The sequence below is a fragment of the Lemur catta genome, chromosome 10 (assembly GCF_020740605.2).
Source record: "Lemur catta isolate mLemCat1 chromosome 10, mLemCat1.pri, whole genome shotgun sequence".
NCBI classification, from domain to species: domain Eukaryota; kingdom Metazoa; phylum Chordata; class Mammalia; order Primates; family Lemuridae; genus Lemur; species Lemur catta.
In genome coordinates, this window is record NC_059137.1 from 37,105,495 (window position 1) to 37,125,687 (window position 20,193).

The window sequence follows — 20,193 nt, forward strand, 5'->3', positions numbered from 1 at the left end:
CCTTCCCAGGATCAGGGACTTTCAGAAGCTGAGTCATTTGGTTTCATGTTCATTTCCGGCCCCTTTCTGGAACAAGACATCCCAGCCCACGCAGGCCAGAACCCCACTTCTGCAGGCCAGGAGCCACACACCTCATTTTGCCTATACAAAAGATGCCCTCTGCAGGCCCCATGAGGTTGAGAGCCCAGGCCAGGAGCCCCAAGTCCCCTTTCCCTAGGCAGTGGATGCCCCCTGCAGGCCATGTGAGGCTGAGGGCCAAGAAGGGATGGATTGAAAAAGCAGCCAGAAAACAAACCCATAAACCAGGCGTGATAGCTCACGCCTGTAATCCCAGCACTCTGGGAGGCTGAGGCAGGAGGATCGCTCAAGGTCAGGAGTTTGAGACCAGCCTGAGCAAGAACGAGACCCCATCTCTACTAAAAATAGAAAAAACTAGCTGGGCGTGGTGGCACATGCCTGTAGTCCCGCTACTTGGGAGTCTAAGGCAGGAGGATCGCTTGAGCCCAGGAGTTTGAGGTTGCTGTGAGCTAGGCTGATGCCACGGCACTCTAGCCCGGCAGACTCTGTCTCAAAAAAAAAAAAAAAGAGAGAGAGAGAGAGAGCGAGAAAGAAAGAGAGAAAGCAAGCCAACCCCTTCAGCCACCTACACATGTCCATACCTACATGCATAAACACAGGCATATGGTCAATCACTCACATATGTCAAGGACGCACTACAAACATTTAAGCATATAATCACAATATAGACACAACGGCACAGACACACATACATGATCACATGTATGCAGTCATGGACACACAGACACACAAACACACAAGGATAAATCTCATCTCCTACAGAGGAGAATTTGTTTGGAAGACATAGGTTGAGAAGCCACTGGGGAGCATGGTGATTTAATAAGTTACAGACTTAATAAAAGGGGGTGGCTAAACTGCTTCTGGGTCAAATGGAGCCCGTTGACTGGAGAGCCCTTTGTTTTGCTGGGCACTGGAGTGGTTTTAGGTTTGGAACACTGCAGATAAGAGGATAGAGCTATTAAAGAAGAGAAATTTGGAGTTTTCAAGAGTTTAATCTATATAACTTAGATGGAAGCTCATTCTTAGAAACTGGACTCCTAAATTCAGCAAGCCAGATTGAGCTCTGTCCTCACTAAAATTAGAGGGACCCTAGAAAGAGGCCTCCTAATACTGGATGATGAATGAGAAAGTGGACGGAGCTTACCTTCACAGCGTGCCCACTGTGTACCAGGAATGTGTACAATCTCACAAGATACATATTATTCCCATTTTACAGATGAGAAAAGTATCACCTGTTTCCTTATCAGTCCAAGGTCACAGAGCCAGATTCAAACACAAGAGTATAAAAATCCTCAATGTTTCTGCTACATTAATAATGGCAACTGCAAGGCTTTTGTATCCCACTCCCTACTCATGTTCCCAATAATGGAACATATGTGTCTTCCCCATTGATCCAGACCAGGGACTGGCAAACTATGGCCCATGGGCCAGATCCAGCCTGCAGCAATTTTTGTGAATAGTTTTATTGGAATACAGCCATGCCTTTCATTTACATATTATCTATGGCTGCTTTTGCGGTACAACAGCAAAACTGAGTAGTTATTGTTGAGACCCTGTGGCCCACAAAACCTTAAATATTTAGCATCTGGACCTTTATAGGAAAAGTTTGCCAATCCCTGCTCCAGGCCCAGCTTCAGAATGGAAGTTGACAAATGAGATTAGGCTTATTGCCTTCAGTGTCTTGGCATTGAAATAGGGTAAGAGAAATAAATGGATGCAATGGGATGGATGGGTAGATGGATGGATGGATAGATAAGGTACAAAAATATGGCCCACAGTTAAATCTGTCACATCATAAACTCTAGGGCTAACAGTGGGAAACAGAATAACACCCCACAATAGTCTCTCCTGAGAGGTCTCCTCCTCTGGTCTGTCTCTTGGATCTAGCAGGATAGTTCTCTGGGCAGCCTTGGAATGACCCAGTTCTCCCCTCTTTCTCACTTGTAGTTCTCAAGAATAACTGAAGAATGTGCTGGAAATGAAATATCTTGAGATAAAGAGGAGCTGGCCAGAACAGCCCAGGCTCTATTCCAGTCCTACCCCAGAAACAGAATGTCCTTCAGTGTTTTATCCCAGTAATTTATATTGCTCTGGGGAGATAAAACCCAGGGTGGGATGCTTTCTGGGGTCCCTGAGCTAAAGTGCAAGTGGGACATGGGCAGATGAGCAGCTTTCCTGAGCCTTGGGGGCCTGGCTCACAATGAACCCTAGGCCTCTGTTGTCCCTAGCTGCCTGCCTATAATAAATCCACTTCACGTGACTTGTTGCCTGTGAGCATGTTCCATCTCACTGGACCCAGACAAGCTGGTAACCAGTGCACGTGAGCCTGCTTCACAGGTCTCCCTCTTATCTCTCTGTAGGCTGTAAGCTCTCCCTCTCCTCAGAAATCCCTCTCAATGCCCAGGACAGAGAGGGCATGGCAGAAGGGGGTGTTCCAGGCCGGGTTCCCCTCTACCTATTCCTCTGACTCAGCTCTGGGGCATGGGAAAATGGGTCAATGAGGGAGAGGGAGAGTGCTGGCTGGGCCTGGAGGGTGAAGTTGTAGAGTCCAGAGATGTGAGATAGGGGAGCTGGACCAGCTTCCAAAGAATGTTCCTTTTAGCTTTTCTTATCCATGGGAGGAATGGGTCCCATATGGTGGATGCACAGGCGCAATGATTGGCCTCCAGAGATCTGGAGAATCTGGAGGGGACCTTCTCCAGCCAGCCTCACTCTGCTCCTGTGACCTCCCTCAAGGAATCTGGAGGACTGGCTATGTCCCATCTTTCCTACCCCCATGTGTCTTAGGACTACAGAGGAGGTGGGAGTGAGGAGAAACTTGGGGAAGAGACAGACACTCCTTACCTGACCCCTAATCCTGCACTAAACCATGACCTCCTAGCCTTGAGACTGATGGGTCAAATGCCTCCAAGGGCACAGCGCTGCAAACCTTGCAAGCCTTCCCCTAACAGTAACAGCGCCCTCCTCCCCTTGTCCAGACTGCTAATTACTGAGATTCTCAGAGCTGAATCAAAGGAGTAAGAAATCGATGCAGGGAGGATACTGAGGAGAGTTATGAAAAGGAAAAGAGGTTCTTCCACAAAGAGGGGAACATGGGGAGTGGATCCAGTGGGAAGGTACTCTGCTACCCACTCATATACTGCGATTCATTTCTGACACTAACCACCCAGAGCTAGCATCAGCCTCCACAGGTTTAGGGGAAAGGTCCCCAACAAGACTGCCCCCACTTTAGATGACAGCCACAAGTAGGGTCCCCAAGCCACCCACATTTCTGAGCAACTGGCTGTAAGTTTGGGAGGTTCTCACTACCACCCTCAGTTTTGATAATTTGTTAGAATGACTCATAGAACTCAGGAAAGTTGTGGTATGCTTACAATCTTTTATAAAGGGTGTAAATAAGGAAAAGCCAAATGAAGAGACACATAAGATGAGGTCTGGGAGGACCTCAAATGCAAAGCTGCCTTCTCTGGTCTCTCCTTATGGAGACACAGGGTGTACCACCCTCCTAGCACATCAATGTGTGCACCAGCCAGAAGTTTTATGAGGTTTGGTGTCCAGAGTTTTTATTGAGATTTCATTATATTGGCATGATTGAATTGTTGACCACATACCTGAACTTAATCTCTAGTCCCTCTCTCCTCCCCAGAGGTGAGGCTGGCTCTAAGTCTCAACCCTTTAATCACATGGCTGCTCTTTCTGGTGACCAGCCCCCATCCTCAGTCATCTCATCTCTTAGCATAAACTCAGGTGTGAGCCTGAGGAAGAATGAGACACTGTCTCTACAAAAAATAGAAAAATTAGCTGGGCATGGTGGTGCAAGCCCACAGTCCCAGCTATTTGGGAGGCTGAGGCAGGAGGATCACTTGAGTGCAGGAGTTTGAGAGCCATGATGATGCCACTGCACTCTAGCAGGGGTGACAGACAGAGACCCTGTCTCAATAACAAAAACAAAAACAAAACACCTCAGGTGTGATCCAAGGGGCTCAACACACCTATTACTTGGGAAATTCCAATGATTTAGTCTCTGTCTCAGGAACCAGGGACAAAGGCCAGTCAAATTCTTTATTATACACCAGAAGGGAGGATATTTCTGACTGTTGAAAATGAAAGCTTTAGTGGACCATAAACAGGAGACAGCCACAGCCTCCCACAAGCTCCCACACGCACTCACAGGACCCTCACAGGCTTCCAAGGACTCCCTCACCCTCACGATCATCCTCCTGCTTGCTGTACTCACACAGTCTCACACAGGACTCCTGCTCCCGGGACTCTGTCCATGTCTCCATCTCTGTTCATCCTCCATGGCCTCCAGCATGGCACCACTCATCTTCCAGCACATTGATCTTCTTGCCAAGAGGAGGTAAAATGGGGCAGGGGCTAAACAGTAAGGTGAGGGGCATAGCAGGGATCGGTGCACAGGTCTGGGGAGTCTGTGAAGGAGACTGTGAGTTCATGTCAACATCCAGGTCTGAGTATGAACCTGAGACTGTACATGTGCCAAATGGGTGTGCCCTTGTGGTGACTGTATGTCCTTGTATGACATGGGTATACATGTGCATTGTGTGTATTCCTATGCCATCTGTGTGTGCCTGAGTGGTGCGGGTATGCCTGTGTCCTGTGGGTGCACCTGTGTGATGCACATATGCCTGTGCCCCAGGTGTTCCTTTACGTATCAGTGCCTGGATGGGTCCTGGAGCCTCTGGCTGCTCTTCTCTCTATAGGCTCAGTCTCATCTAGCCTGGGTTTCCCAGAGGAAGAAAATAGTGCCTGTGGGTGGAAGAGAGCAACACTAAAGCTATGGTGATGGACATAGGTGTGAACCTAAGGTGGGAAGGCCACAGCCATAGTGGCCTTCCCACCTTAGGGTCTCTTATGCCCTAAATCTAATACTCACCCTCCAGCTCTGAGTGATGCCAGTGACTCTGAGGACTCTGAGAACTCTGCCTCTTAGCAAACTAATACCCAATTCCTGGGAACATTTTTGGTGCTTTCTGCTGCAAAGGGACTTTGTCCTGTGAGTAAGAGGTGGAGAGTGTCCAGGCTCTTCCCCTTCTAGTCACTTCCTCCATCATCCAGGCCTCCACTCACCATCTCACTTTCCTTCCCCTTGCCCAGTCCCTCCCACAAGGAAGCCCCTACAGCAGGTTCCCAGATGTGGTCTCCACCTTCTGCCTCTCATACCAGGGCCTTCCAGGAAGCTGAGTTCTAGGGATCCATTCTCTCCAAGTCTAGATTACCCATACTGAGGGGCCACCAGCTCTGTGTACCCCCAGATTAGCCCTGGGTGGACTACATCATCCAAAGTCTGAAGAAGACCTGGCCCTCCCTGGCCCAGCCTCCTCCCTCTGAGCCCCTAAGAGTCCAACCCATGACCCTGAGAGCAAGTGTCACAGCAGTTAGCTTATGACAGCGCCAAAGGGAGCCCTGTGTCTGAGTGAAGGCATGTGAATCACCCTGGCTTGGGGAATCAAGGACCAGAATGGAGGACCAGGCCTCCAGCTCCTCTGCACCAGACCTGACCCAGCCAGGGCAGGGCCTGGAGTATCAATGTGAGTATGAGTGTGAGCAAGAGGGTGAGTGTGGTGAAAGCATGACTTCTCCATACCCAGACTGCAATGCTTCCAATAAAGCCACCTGGCACCAGTGGATCTGTCTGCTGTCTGTGGCTCAGGCAGGGGAAGACGGGTATGACAGGGAGAAATAGGGTGGGATGCGGGAGAGGACAGGGGTATCCATTCTTCACATTTCAACCTAAGGTAACTTTTACCTCACTCATTTCTGTCACTCTCTCCCATGCAGTCAGCCTAGCCACAAGGCTCTCTTCTTCCCTCTCCAGACTAACTATGGCTCAGTATTAGGCCTTGGCTGGGATGTCAGAGGTCTGGGGCAGCTATTTCCAACCTTCCATGTTGTTAATTTCCCTTTCTAGCACTTCTGCAGCACTCTCTACTTCCCCCAGCCAGCCTGCTATGTTTACTGTAAAGATCTCATTGTTCTCTTTTGACCCCCAACCCACCCCAGGTGACAAGCTCTCTGAGGCCAGAGACTGCTTGTCTTCTTTACTACTATATCCCCACACCCAGCATATTGCCTGGCACCTAGTAGACACTCAGTAAATATCTCTCGATTGAATGATTGCAGGGTAAAAAAAAATCACAAGATAGGTCTCAGCTGAGAGGAAGGGCAATGACCCCCAGGCCATCTTGGCCAAGGCCACTCAGCCAAGCATTTCCTTAGCCTGGCCTGGCCTAGACTGGGTTCTCTCTGGGGGCCTATTCCTCTCAGCTCAGGGTCATACACGGGGAGTGGGGCGGACAAGAAAGGCAAGTGGCAGGGCAGAGCCAGGGAGGGGAAATCAGAAGGGCTGACTGGGAAAACAGTACTGGACAGAGTCTCAAAGCTGTTTTCCTGCTGCCTGGTGCTGAGGCCTCCGCTCCTAGGGTGTAACTCCAAAATCTGACTCCAACCCCATAAAAAAGGGTCCTATGACGGATACCTTAATAAACCCTGACTCCGCCCCTTTAGTGACAGCTCCTGGCTCCACCTCCCAGAGTGACATTTTGACTCCGCCCCCTCTGGGAGAAATGCTGGCTCCACCTCTTCCGGGTGATAGGCAAGCCCCACCCCTAGAGCGCGTCGTCGTCCCAGTGACGTAATGGTAACGGTCTGTTTCCGGGGTGGAGCCAGGGAGGGCGGGAGTTTAGGCTGTGCCGACCCCTCAGCCCCCCTCCAGGTGACCCCCAGCCCCTGAAAATCCTCACCCAGAGCCCCAACTCTCCCAGCCCCATGACTGCCAAACCTCTTGCCCTGACCGCCTAAACGCGCCAGGTCCCCGAGATGACCAACCTCCTAACCTTAACTTATAGTGCCTCCTAATTCTTCAGTCCCACCCTGTGACAGAGTGGCAACTGAGGCTTCCCGAGGGCACCAGCCTCAGATTACCTGAGAGCTAGTCAGACTCGTCCTGAGAATGACGGAGAAGGGGACCTGGGGTTGGGGAACCCTTGATTCAATCATGCTGCTCCGCAGGAGACGTTCGGAGCCCAGGACATGTCGGGATTGAGGAGATACGAGGTGGCGCTGGAGGCGGAGGAGGAGTGAGTGGAGGCGGGGTTCTGCGGAGGAGGAACCAGGCGGCTCCTGGGTTGGGGGAGGGTGCGTGTTCTCTGGGGGCGAGTTGCGCGGGCGGGGCGGGGCGTCCGAGGGGGCGTGGGCTGCGAAGGACCGCCTTTAGGGGGCGGGGCGGAGCCGTCCTCGAGGGCGAGGCGTCCGAGGGGCGGGGTCTGTGGGGTCAGCCCCGCCCCCGCCGCGCCCGGCTCTGCCTTCTCTCTGCAGGATCTACTGGGGTTGTTTCTACTTTTTCCCCTGGCTGCGCATGTGGCGGAGGGAGCGGAGGTGAGGGGGCTGCGATACCGCGGACCTGCCCTTGGCATGGACGAGGCTCAGTCTCTGAGGACGGATCGGGGGGAATCCGGTAGCCCCCGCCCTCCTCATGCCAGTGTCGGCTCGCCCCACAGCTCGGCGCACCCCGGGGAGCAGAAGCTGGAGTCTCTGCGGGGCCTGATGAGCTGTCTGTCGAGCGGACTGGGCCCTGCTCCCCAGCGCTCGGGTCGTAGCCTCCCCAGCCGCACCCCCACCGCCGCTGCCCAGCCAGCCGGTGCATTAAAGATTTAAGTCGAAGCCCACCGTACTGACCTCTTGACTCTGCCGCCGCTGCCGCCGTTCGAGCTTAGAGTCCCTCTCCACACCGGCTGTTTCCTTACTGACAGGGCTTCCCTCCCCGTTAGGGTGCCATTCCATGTTGAGACTCCCGTTATTCCTAGGGCCCCTCATCAGTATCAGGCCTTCTGTTACTCTGACTGCTTCCCCATCCCCCCCCCCAAAAAAAGCACCCATCACTGTGAGTTGCCTATATGGAGAGAACTAAATCCTGGCCTGATCTTCCTCTCAACCTTACCCCACACTCATGTGTTCCCATAACCGCCACTCTCTCTTACCACCTTCCTCCTACCCAGGACTTTGCCAGGTATCTGAAGAATCTTCTCTTCCTGGGAGTGCATCTAAAACATTTTAAGCCAAAAGTGTAGGATGTAGGCTGCAAGTGAGAGGAGGGAAAGATTCCTATAAGCTGCCTGCCACAGGGGAGTGACTTGGGTTGGAAACCTTTCCTCCAGTTAATATTCCAACTTCTGGCTCCTCCAGTATGATTCCAAGTTTAGAGATACTTGGCATCAGCCCACCCAGCAGTTCTTACTACCTCCCTAGGAGAGTCCAAGGGCCACTCCTCCTTGCCACCCCCTTCTGTCTTGTCACCCAGTTAGCCTGGGACCCACTAACTGCTAAAGTAATGAGGGTCAGGGACTGCTTTGTGGGCCTGCTTTCAGTTAGAGACTGGCCCCAACTCCAGAAAAGGCACCAGAGAATTAAGTTAAAGAGATAGCCCAGAGTTGCTGGCTAGGGCCAAAGCTGACTTTCAGCCTGTGGCTGCCCCTGCCACAACAGACTGCGGTTGGGGAGACGACTTGGCCTTACCTTTGGGGAGAGATGGAAGAATCTGTTTCTGGCCTTCTAAAGGTCTCTGAACTGACAAGCCCAGGAAAGACCACAAAGTGTGTGGCAGGTAGCCAGCTGATGAGGAAAGGTCTATGATAAGACTGTGGAACCTGGGGGATTTCCTTGGGACTTCCTCAATGGCTACACCCAAGCTCTGGGGTACAAGGCTAGATGGAGGGTGGGAGAGGGATCCTAAGTCCTCTGGTACCAGAAGTTCATGATGAATGACCTCTGGGATGTGGTCAGCTTCAGGAAAGTGCCCCAGCTCTTGAGCCATTTCCTCACAATGTCTACATCAAAGACCCCTTCATCTGTCGCTAGGACTTCTGGGGTTAAAAAATAAATAAAGGCCATTTCAAATGTGGAGTGCCCTGTCTAGCCTTGGGCTCACGTCTCACCAGGATGCTGGCAGAAGACCTGAAGATCCCGGAGACAAACTCCATGGCATGGCCCTCAAGCCTCACCCTGGACAGGAAGGAGGAGAGTCTCAAATTTTCAGCCTGGAAGGGGACTAGTCCCTACTTTGAGAGCTGAAGTCCCTCCAGATTGTTGAAGCAGTCCTGCAGCAGAAAGGGCTGCCCAGAGAAGGCGTGAGTCCTATCCCAAGAGAAAGCCTGCCCCATAGAACATGGCTGGCCCCAGAAGACTGTAGAAGGTACCCCTGCAACAACCAGATAAAGGCTGGATTATTGGGTTGTGACTCAATTTATGTTTCATATACAGAGCAGGACTTGAGGATTGAAATCCCTAGACCAGAAGTGGGAAATTCTTCAAGGAGCCAGGAGCACTAAGCCCAGCAGCATGCCCCCACCCCTGCCCCACCCTAAGCAGTTCCCAGCTTCCTGGAAAGGACTGGATGAAGAGAGTAGGAAATTGCACTGGGGATAGGTGGGTAAGAAGGGAATGAATGCTGGGTGAGGTTAGAAGAGAAAGACAGGAAGGAGATGGAAGGTTGGGGCTGGGGCGGCTGGAGGATGGGAGGCAGAGGGTTGTAGGGGTTGGAGATGAGTGTATTACTGAACCTGAGTCAGGAGCCAAAGTGTTCCTCCAGGCCCACAGTGGACAAAGATAGGAATTTGAGTAGAATAAGAGAGGTAATTGAGCTCATGAGTTTGTCTCCAACAAGGGACTGAAGCTGGAGACCGCAGGCCCCCGCTGGCAAGAGGTTGACATTCCTGGAACAGGACTAGGCAAAAACAAGAAGGTAATATTTCTTGGGCCTTTCTGCTGTTTTGACAACAGCAACCTGGCACCAAAGAGCTTTTATCTTCCCTCTTCATCCACCCCACTTTGCCTCCTTGTCTCATCTTCCTGGGGAATGCACCCCCCGCCTCAGCATCTCCAAGGCACTGTCAACATTACCAAAAAGGGCCTTCTCCCAGCTTCCCTGAATGTGGCTGGCCTCAGCCAAGACCTGTCCTTAGCCAGAAGGACCTGCCTTAGGGACCCATTCCCATCAGTTTTTCCTAATAAGATAGGCAGGCCAGGGCAGGAAGTGGGGAGGGAAAGATGAAGGCAAGTTGGTGCTGGCCTGCCCTCTGCTCCCACCCCACCCACAACTCCCCCATCAGAATCTGTGTGTGCTAGTGTGATTGTTAGTGTGACTGGATGATTGTGAAAACAGCTCTGTGAGAGTGCAACTCGGGGAATAACGGGGCTATATGATCTTGTCTGTGGTGTGTATAACTTTGTGAGGTTGATTGAGTAATCAAGGTGTGACTGTGAATGTGTGGCTATGGGTATATGAGTGTGAATGTCTATCATTGGATGCCAGTGTGGATCCTTGACTGCTCTTAGTCACTGTGTCATCAGTTCCCACACCATGCACTCACTCTTTCCCCAGCTTCTCTGCCTAGGGCTTAGAAGCCCATGAGAAATGGCAGGCCTAGAAGAGGAAGGGGTCGACAAACTAAGAATTAGGGTCACAGGATAAGCACTACATCTCCACCTGGCCTCTGACTCACCTGGTGCCCCAGGCAAAAGGCACCAGATAAAAGGTAGAGGAGGATGAGGAGGAGGGAGAAGGAAGTTCCCAGGCTGAACAGCATGAAGGAGCCCTCACTGACTAGCAGCCTCCTCCTGCTATTGTTGCTCCTAAGCCCAGGCCCTGGAGCAGGTGAGTACTTGGGGTGTATAGAAAGCTGGGGGGTGGGAGGTGAATGGGATGAAGGGAAAGAGGCCCAGGAAGTCCAACCTAACCTCCAACCTCTGATGGAGAGGTTCTTGCTGAGGACCCCTCTGAAGAGATGGCCCTGTTGTCCCCTAGCATTGCTAATACCACCCAGCACTACCTGCTGTACTCAGCTCTACCGACAGCCACTCTCAAACAAGCTACTGAGGAAGGTCATCCGGGTGGAACTTCAGGAGGCTGATGGGGACTGTCATCTCCAGGCTTTCGTGTGAGCCCTGACCCCCACCCCAACACCCCTGACTCTGACCTCAGTCCCAACCCCTGATGCTGATCCTAACCCCAACCCCAACCCCAACCGCTAATTCTGATGCTGACTCAGGTTTTCATCTAGTCCGTGTCTTTGACCCCTGGCCCCTAACCTCATCCCCAAGCTATGGGCATAGCTTTGGACCTTTCCCTCCCCAGGCTTCACATGGCTCAACGCAGCGTATGCGTCCACCCCCAGAACCGCAGCCTGGCTCGGTGGTTTGAGCGCCAAGGGAGAAGGCTCCAGAGAACTTTGCCCAACATGAATTTGGGGCTGCCAGGGAAGATGGGCTAGAGCCCCCAACAGCCAAAATAATAAAGCAGCATTGGACAATAATCTCTGAGTGTGATCCCCAAGAACTTCCTTGTTCTCTTTATTTGCATTTTCATAGCCCCTGCAAGGGGCAAGGCCAAGAGCCAAGGACCCACACACACTCCCCGGGCACCTACATACATACATGCATGCAGAGAACACATGTTCCCTGCCTCACATACACATGGTCACACATGGACACAAACATACACATCTACACACGTTCCTCAGGTGGAACTCCAGCTATGGGATGAAATCAGAGGTCCAGGCACCTTTCAGCTGGCAAGTTTGGAATACAGGGTCTCACAGAAATGGACTCCAAACAAAACTTCCAGCTGAGACCCTGTCCATAGGGATCTACTGTCCTGCCTGGGTTCTATCTGTCCATCCATCCACACCAGCAAGACAGAGTTATAGGTGGAATCAGCTGAAGCCCTCCTGGGTCCTCTACAGGTTTGGAGCTCCTAGAAGAAGTAGGAGGCAAATCAGGAGAGACAGTAGGACTGGATCTTGGCTGAGATACCCTGAGAATGAGGGAGGTGACCCAGTTCTGAGCCCAGCACTGAGAATGAATAGAGAAGCCCAACTCTTAGGGATCCTTCAACACCCTAAGGATGAGGGAATGGATCTAGCTGTGGGCCCATGCACGCCGAAAATGAGGAAGGGGACCCAGCACTGATCCAAGACACCCCCCCAAAAAAAGATGGATATCTAGCTCTGAGTCTAACACCCTGAAAATGAGGAGGGGAGTCTATCTGGGATCCTCAGTATCCTGAGAGAGAGGAAAGGGACTCACTTCTGTGCCCAAGGACTCAAGAATAAAAGGCCCAATCCTCAGCCTAGACATCATAAGAATGAGAAACCCAACTTGGATTCCCAACACCCTGAAAATGACTAGGGTAACCAGCTTTTAATCCAGACACTCTCAAAATGGGGCACACTTCTCTGAGTCCAAACCTCCTGGAGGTCCTACTCACCTGGAAGCTTGTCCACTGGAATCATTGGGGCCAAGAACCCAGGCTTTTGGGGTCCATCCTTCCCACTGTGTCTCAGCTTCAGCCTGGGGTATAAAAAGGCAGCTGTCTACCAAACAATATGAATCATCTCAGTCTCCTCCAAAAGGGTTTATTAGTAAAGCATCAGGAGAGGAATCAGGAGAATCATGAAGTGGGGTGTGGGGGATGGAGGTAAGCAGAGGTAGTTCCAGAACCAGGTTCAGTGGGAAGTCAATGGGAAATCATGAGGGGTGGGGATAAATGTGATCTATGGGCATTAGAGCATCTGCAGGAATCAGAGGATGAGGGGCCAATGGCAGTCACTTACCAGAGCCCCACTGCCAGGGCCCCAGCCACCAGTCCCAGGAAAGAGAAGATTCCCAAAGATGCTAGCACAGCCACCTGCTCCAGGGGGTCTCTGTGATCTGAGGGGGAAGGTCACATGCCACTGTGACAGCAAGCCTGACCAAGCTCAGTGCCCCTTCTCTCTGCGGCTTTTTTGGTCCTCTACAACTTTTGCCCACCTGCCCAAGCTCACCAAGCGGCCTTGGATCTGGTTGAAGGGAAGGCCTTGGAGGAGCCGGGCTGTCCACCTGAGGCTCTGCCTCTGGCTGCATATGTAGCTGGCCTCCAGCTGGTATTTCCTTCAGTAAAGGCCCTAAAGGAAGTCAAGACCTGTGAAGTGTCCACAAGTGGTGGTGGCAGGGGCCAGGTCCTACAGGTGGGGCCAAGGTCTGGATTGGAAGTAGGGGTGCCTGAAAGGGCATGGCCAGATCCTTGAGGATGTAGCTTGTGGAAGTGAAGCCTGTAGATGCAGGGGTGGAGGCTGAGAGGCAGGACTGAAGCTAAGGCAGGGATGCAGGCAACTGAGGCTGAAGCCTGGGACAGCAATTGCAATGCCTGGGTAGGCAGGGCATGTGTCATGGCCGCCTTCATGAACCCAATCCAGCTGAGAGATGCTTTGGGGTGGGGTCTCTGTCCCTTTCTTTGGCTTTGTCTCTCACCAGTGCTTGGAGTCCCCCAGGCCTCTGGGCTCCAGGCACTCCAGGTGCCAGCATCCAGAAAGTCCCGGGCACTGACCCGTACAGCATGGGGCAGCCCAGCCACAGCGTCTGTGATCACCTCCTCCAGTCCAGCTGGTTCCACCTGGGGGTGAAGATGGTTTGTTGGTGTGACGTCCAGGTCATAAGTGCAGAGCCTACCCAACCTCAGTCTGCAAAGAGCACCCCTCCCTCCCAGTCCTGTCCCTGTCAGCCTAGTGGAGCTGTCTAGGCCTCACGTTGGGTGTCTGCTGGGCTTGGGTCTACACCTAGAGTTTGGAAGACAGTAGTGTGTAGTGATTAAAGGGGAGTAGTGTCAAGTTACCTGGGTTCGAATTTTTGCTAAACCACATACTTAGTGACCTTTGGGGCCTTCTGTGCCTCAGTTTCTTCATTTACAAAATAGGGGAGAATATTCCTAAATAAGATATGGTGTGGTGTAGTGCCCGGCAGACAGCACCAAATAAATATTGGCTATTATCAGATGATGCTGCTTTCCAGACCTGATGCCAGCCAATCTTTGACATCTCCAGATGTGGGAATTCACCATCATCCTCAGCTAGGGATGTGAGTGTTTGTATGAGAATGTGCCTCTGGGTAAAAGGCACTCCTTTTCCTAGAAGAGTTATTTTTCATTTATTTATTTATTTTTCTTGACTAGGCTCAATGGTTACAAGAAGAGTTATTTTTTAAAAGCCACTGCTGTCTTCCCACAGATGGGCTTACAGCCCACAGGGCAAAGACTCAGTGTATCAGTCACCACCGCAACCCCAGCACCCAGCACAAAGCCTGGCCCACGGGGAACGCTCTGTAGGGGGAGGCATCAAGGCTTCAGTGAACTGCCAGCACTGGGAAGCTATGCAGAACACCCAGGTTCATGAAACCAGAGACAGGTTGGGATGCACTGCAGGCCTCACCGTGGACCAGGCTGGATGCTGCACTGGACGGTACTGCAGCCGGAACTTGAGCAGGAAGTGGGGCTGGCGGGGCCAGGAGGCCGGGTATGTCCAGCTGGCACGCAGGCGTCTGGGATAACCTGGTACTGACTCCACCTGCAGCCCCTGGGGTGGGTCGGGGCGCACTGAGGGCAGTGAGACACAAAGTCAGGGTAGGGGACAGGTACCCACCCTTCCCCAGCACTTCCCAAGGTGTGTGTTTAAAGGTGCCTTAGCCTGGTGCTCCCAAGAGGCAAGGGGAAATCTTAAACTTGACCATCCATTAGGCTCAGAACCTGTCATCTTTATTATAAAATGAGCTGAAATCTGGGGGTGAGCTTTTGAAGTGTTATTTGAGTGAATAAAAGAGCAATTGTTTGTTTCATCTAAGGAAGATGAACTGGCCCAAATTCCAATGAGAGTTTGAGTGCCCCACTCCCACGCACAGATCAAGAGGAAGGAGGGGCCCGCAAGGGCTTCTCTTGGGCACAGAGGACATGAACTGTGGCTGCCTTAAGCACACGGCCTAGAAGCAAGGAGTCAGCTCTGAGGCTAGGCACCCAGGAAGGACTTGTGGACAGTGGCAGCAGCCTCTAGAGTGTGTGCTGAGGTAACCATGACTCCTGGGCTCTGATCCCTTGACTTCTTAGTCTCCACAGGGCCATATGTGTGTGAAATGGAGTCTATGTTGGGAGGGGACTGTTTGGGAGCTCTGAGGGTGGATGGGTCTAAATCTATTGGGGTCTCTATGGCGGGCTATGGGTGGGTACTCACAGATGCTCTGCAAGCTCACATCCAGCAGGCGTGTGCTGGCACCCAGTGGGTTCACCTCAGTCACATTAATCCGGTACTGGCTCCAGAACTCTGCCCCATGGACCACACAGCGGGAAGCCCCTACGGGGTCCTGTGGGCACAGCCAGGGCCCTGTGGATGGACTCCTCCTAGGAGAGAGGATGTGGTCTTGGACTTTGGAATGTGGGACCCATTTGGAGCCCCCAGTCTCTCCCTCATGTCCTACCTCTGGCCATCAGCTCCTGGTACTGTCTTCTTCCTGGTGTGGAGGGGGCCATCTGAAGTCAGGAAGGAGAAGAGGGCCCTCTGCCCTCTCTGAGGCCTTCCTCAGAACCGCCCTCCCTGCCTCCCATACCATGTTGTGCCAGCACACCCAAATGTGTAGGCACACTCACCCGATCATGCACACACCTGTAGGAGGTGAGGTAGCGGGTAGGTAAACCGCTGACCTGGCTGGGACTCCAAGTGCAGGAGAAGTTCTCATAGTCAGCTGCTTGGCAGGAGACAACAGGGCGGGCTGGGGGGTCTAGAGGCAGAGGGTACAGCTGGAGACTGAGCAGTCCCCAGGTCCTCCCTATCCCAGAGGGCTCACTCAGGTCCCGAATTCCCTCAGGAGCCCCATGTCTAGTTAATTCCACCCTCCCCAACTCACAGCCCAGCTGCAGGGTCACCGTGCCCCCAAGTGCACCATCCAGGGTCCGGCAGATGTAGGTGCCCTGGTCAGTGCTGTCTGCCCGGGCCAGGACCAGTTCAGGCCCTAGCCTAGAGTCCGGTCCCTGGAGCAGCCTTGGTTCTCCGTCCCGAAACCAGGACACTGGGGCCCTGGAGGTAAGATGAGATGATGACAGACAGAGAGAAGATTTTAAGTATAAGTCAGACCGTGCCACAGCTTTCCATTGGCTTTTAACTGCACTTGCAATAAAACCCAAATTCCTTCCACTGGTTTCTAAAGCCCCTGTGAGCTAGCCCCTGCCTCCTTTTCCTTCTTCACCTTCTACCTCTCTCCTGCTTACCCACTGCACTCCAGCCACATTGGTGTTCTTTCTGTTTCTCGGAGATATTGGGCTCATTCCTACCTCTGGGCATTTGCACTAGCTCTTCCCTCTGTCAGGACTGGTTATACCCTAATCTGTGCAGGGCTGCCTCCTTCCTGGCCTTCAGAAATCAGCTTCAATGTTACCTCCCCAGAGAGACCTTCCCTGATTACCAGCAAAACATAACCACTCAGTTATCCTCTTCCACATCACTCTCTTTGGCTTTTTTGGCCTGCAGGTATTACTACCTGGCAGGATTCTTATTTGCTTATTGTCTGTCTCCCCCACTAGGATGTAAGCTCTGTGAGGGCAGGCACCTTGCCTGGCTTGTGCATGATGGTATCCCAGAGCCTAGAATAGACCCAGCACTCAGCAGGTGCTCAGTATATATTTGTTGAACTGAAGGATATTTAGAGGGTTAGGACAGATAGAGAGGTGAGGACTACAGACAGATGGGCAAGGGAGGGAAGGGACAGGAGGACTGGGCAGGGTCAAGAAAGTGTCAGACCACCAGGCAGGTGGGGCACTTACCCAGCAGTCACTCCGGGACAACACAGCATCACAGGCCTGCCAGGCTGCCCATACTGGACCCCTGTGGAGGGCACTTCTGAGGTGAGGCTCTTCCTTTACCTGCCCCCTGCTCCCCCCAACTTTGTGAGAGTGATAGGATAAAGAGCAGATTGTTAAGCCCTGGGCAGGGGTCATTGGATCAAAGCATCATGTTATAATCTGGAGACAGGGGTCAGAGGATAGGATAGAGAGGAGACCCAGTTGGGTATCAGGGGTGCAGGGGGATCACAAGTTAGGCACGGGAAGGGGCCACAGTGAGGGTGGCAAGTCACTAGTCAGAGTTGGGGCTTATAGAGCAGGGTTCTTCTCACCTGGGGGGCCCCAGGCCTGGGGGCAAGGGGAAGAGGCAGATACCAGGGCTGTAATCACGGCCACCAGGACCCTGCTCAGCCCTGAGCAGCTGCTGCTCATCTGTGGAGAGAGGCAGAGTCAGGGATCGCCCATCACTGAGATGAAAGGCTAAAGCCTGGCTGCTCCTCTCCAAAGCTGGGGCTTCCTAGGAGGAAAACTGATGCACCAAGTGGGGTAAAGCCACCAGAAATCATTGAGGGCTCTGACCTAAAGTCCCCCACACACTCACGCACATGCACACGCACACGCACACACATACACCCTCACACCCTCAATCTCAGTCCTGGGCTTAGGGCCCAGAACAAAAGCCGGAGGCGAGATTCTGTGCCAGCAACCACCCCCCACCCACTGCCGCCCTTGGCGCCCACCCCTGGCACCAAGTATCGGCACCAACTCAGCCATTCCCATTAACTTCTCCAATCCAGCTGTTGGGAATTCTGGTGTTCACCCCGACCTGGTCCAGGGCTAATCACTGCCTCTGATTAACTTGGGGCAGACCTTATCACCCTGGGAGGAGGGGCTGTCATCATGGTTCTGAACCCACTCTGTACGCCCACCGTGAGGCCTAGCCTTGCTCTGAATGCCAAGCCTCTCGCCTGGGCTTGGCTCCTTGCTCTGGCTACTTGGGCCACTCCGCTGGGTCTGGCTCTGAAATCTTGTTGGTCTCAAGTCTGGGAGGCTGGATGGGGCCAGAGTACCGGCCAGGGCTGCGAAGTTAAGCGGATCCAGATGCCCTGGCTGTTGCCAGAGGCTGGGGGCTGGCGAGGAGCCAGCAGATGGAGATGGAGACAGGGACGCAGGGAGGGGAGACTGAGAGGAGCTGGGAGCCTGCAGAGACAGGGGCCTGGCGTGGGGGCCACAGCACCGAGAGATACTCAGAGGGCAGGACAGGGAGGCGATGGGGGCTCAGTGAGGGGAGGGCTGGGGAGCAAGAACTCAAACTCCCAGAAGGGGCTAACAGTATGTCTATAAGGGAATGGAGTGTAGGAGAGAGGGATTCTGGAGCAGGGAGTAAGAGGAGGAAGGCAGTGGAGAAGTGGCCATGGGGAACGAAGGGACAGATGGGGAGAGGGCCCTGGGTGAGACCACCAGAAGAGGAAGAGCACAGACCCCTCCAGAGTACAAGAAGTAGAAGAGAGCAGGGGCCTCCATGTGTCTGTCTGTCTGTCTGTGTCTAGCTGGCTCACCCCCAACCCCCCCAGCCACATTTACCCTGCTTAGCCCTACCCTACCTTGGTGACCCCAGTGGCTGAGTGTCCATAGCCTCCAGGACTTCCTCCCACCAGCTCCACACCCGTCTCCTGCTCCAGAGTTCTGGGACCCCAGAACCATCCCCTCCTTCCCCTTCCCTGCCCCGCCCCCTCTGAGCCCCAGAGCTCAGCCGCCCCTAGCCAGGCCCCCTCCCCCCACTCCTCCTCCCTCCTGCCTTCCCACCCGAGGCCCTGGGAAGGGAAGAGGCCTCCCCCAAGTCTGGAAAGGAAGCCACAGATGCAGCCAAGGCCAGCAAGAGGGAGAGGAGGGTTACTTATGCTTATGTCCCTGTCAGTGAGAGATTCCCTGTGTTTTCACACAGCCAAACACAGCCATATTCACGTGTGGACTCACTAGGCACAGTTAACAAAAAAGACACTCCCTTGAACACACATGGACAAAATCCAACAAAAAATCAGACACAAACTCATGCTCCCACTCTTTTCACTCTTCAGCAAATGTTTCCTTAGGGCACAGCTGGCTGTGTTTCGAGGGGAAGGGAGGCCCCAGGTTGGGGGACATAAGGAAAGGCCAAAGAGTCCGGTTCCCCCCCCAACACCTGGAAGTTCCAGCCATTTCTCACCTCCCCCTCTACTCTTTGGGCCCCAGCACCAGGAAATGCCTTTGGTCCCTTGGTGCCAGATACACAAGACCCACATTTACCCTCAGACTCACACTCTCAGTCACTCACAGTCACACCGATGCACTCAGACATCCTCACTCAGACTCAGACACATTTACACATATTCATACACACATGCAGTCACACACACACACACACACACACACACTGCCCCTGGGATGTGGTCACAGCACTCCCTAAAAACAACTCCTCATCATGGTTAGAGCCCCTTCTCCCAGGGAGCTCTTAGCAATGGCTGATCCACATCGCATTGCTGTTACAGGCCCCCAGGTAGCCAGAGAGATAAAGGCAAACGGGGGAGTCAGGCACAGGGACACAGAGACAGAGAGCATGAGAGGCACAACTAGAAAAGCGCATACACAGAGATACTTGGGGAGACAAAAGTGTGAAGAGACAGAGAGAGATATCTCTAGGAAGACAGTAATAGGGAGAGAAAAAGGAATGCAAGGAAACTGAGTCAGACACAGAAACAGAAAATAAGCAGCAGTAGACCAGTGGTGGGAATTCTTGAGCAGAAGGAGGGGAAGCCACGTGTGTTGGGGACTGTCTGTGCTGGACACTAAGTAGAAGGGCAGTCCCATCGTCTATTGAAGTGGGTCCCCCAACATATGAACACAGTTATACTCCCACACCATCTAAGTTAGGACACAGGACACACACATAGTCACAAGTCTCACTTTTGCTCTGCTACTGCTGAAGTCACACATTGGCATACACAAACCCTGCCACCCACTCTCATGCTGGCAGACAGAGTCTTAAACCCCACAGAGACCTTCCCAAAACACATTCCCTGATGTGGTCACAGTCCCTCTCACACATACAAACACACAGCCCCATCTCACCAAAAACTGTGCATTGGCCGACCCACACATAACTGCACACTTGCACAGCCACATGCAGACCCAGCTGCATGCACACTGACACACGCAGTCACATTAGCAGACAGCTGCGCTGGGTGACACGCAGAGTCTCACATACAATGACATCGTCACACACATACACTCTCACACATGCACACACACTGACAGTCCGTCAGTCATTCGGGCCTTTTAGAGCATACGCCACCCTGCCCCGCCCCCTTCTGGCAAGACTTCGTCGTCTACACCCGCTGGCCCTACCAGGCCTCACCTTCCGCGGCCGCTGCCGCCAGCGCCCTCTGCCCTCGCCCTCTGCCCCGGCCTCCACTCCCTCCCGCCCAGGG

At 53.1% G+C, this 20,193-nt stretch overlaps 3 protein-coding genes and 1 long non-coding RNA gene across 9 annotated transcripts; 2 read left to right on the forward strand and 2 right to left on the reverse strand.

The window, feature by feature from the left end:
• Positions 1–4,120: 4,120 nt before the first annotated feature.
• Positions 4,121–7,255, reverse strand: LOC123646189. 2 transcript variants are annotated; one of them, XR_006737818.1, is made up of 3 exons: positions 7,021–7,255; positions 4,973–5,090; positions 4,121–4,845 (listed from the first exon to the last, which is right to left on the reverse strand). It is a non-coding gene; the product is annotated as an uncharacterized LOC123646189 (long non-coding RNA). The 2 variants fall into 2 exon arrangements; XR_006737817.1 differs by lacking the exon at positions 4,973–5,090.
• Positions 4,293–7,758, forward strand: LOC123646187. Of its 3 annotated transcripts, none has more exons than XM_045562926.1 (4): positions 4,293–4,438; positions 7,108–7,175; positions 7,414–7,473; positions 7,596–7,758. In XM_045562926.1, exons 2-4 carry the CDS (start codon positions 7,129–7,131, stop codon positions 7,750–7,752), a joined length of 264 nt encoding a protein of 87 aa, XP_045418882.1. In that variant the 5' UTR covers positions 4,293–4,438; positions 7,108–7,128; the 3' UTR covers positions 7,753–7,758. The 3 variants fall into 3 exon arrangements, with proteins under 3 accessions (XP_045418882.1, XP_045418880.1, XP_045418881.1); XM_045562924.1 differs by lacking the exon at positions 4,293–4,438 and adding an exon at positions 6,680–6,736; XM_045562925.1 differs by lacking the exon at positions 4,293–4,438 and adding an exon at positions 6,748–6,811.
• A 1,258-nt stretch (positions 7,759–9,016) lies between these two features.
• Positions 9,017–11,425, forward strand: CCL27 (C-C motif chemokine ligand 27). 2 transcript variants are annotated; one of them, XM_045562921.1, is made up of 5 exons: positions 9,017–9,519; positions 9,758–9,835; positions 10,475–10,747; positions 10,898–11,030; positions 11,228–11,425. In XM_045562921.1, exons 3-5 carry the CDS (start codon positions 10,639–10,641, stop codon positions 11,361–11,363), a joined length of 378 nt encoding a protein of 125 aa, XP_045418877.1. In that variant the 5' UTR covers positions 9,017–9,519; positions 9,758–9,835; positions 10,475–10,638; the 3' UTR covers positions 11,364–11,425. The 2 variants fall into 2 exon arrangements, with proteins under 2 accessions (XP_045418877.1, XP_045418876.1); XM_045562920.1 differs by lacking the exon at positions 9,017–9,519 and having other exon boundaries at positions 9,635–9,835.
• Positions 11,408–20,181, reverse strand: IL11RA (interleukin 11 receptor subunit alpha). 2 transcript variants are annotated; one of them, XM_045562918.1, is made up of 13 exons: positions 20,121–20,181; positions 17,059–17,158; positions 16,709–16,769; positions 15,796–15,965; positions 15,555–15,669; positions 15,370–15,402; positions 15,126–15,289; positions 14,334–14,497; positions 13,381–13,522; positions 12,915–13,034; positions 12,705–12,801; positions 12,359–12,441; positions 11,408–11,845 (listed from the first exon to the last, which is right to left on the reverse strand). In XM_045562918.1, the coding sequence occupies exons 2-13, from the start codon at positions 17,156–17,158 to the stop codon at positions 11,829–11,831; spliced, it is 1,266 nt and encodes a 421-aa protein (XP_045418874.1). In that variant the 5' UTR covers positions 20,121–20,181; the 3' UTR covers positions 11,408–11,828. The 2 variants fall into 2 exon arrangements, with proteins under 2 accessions (XP_045418874.1, XP_045418873.1); XM_045562917.1 differs by having other exon boundaries at positions 15,126–15,292.
• Between the last annotated feature and the right edge of the window lie 12 nt (positions 20,182–20,193).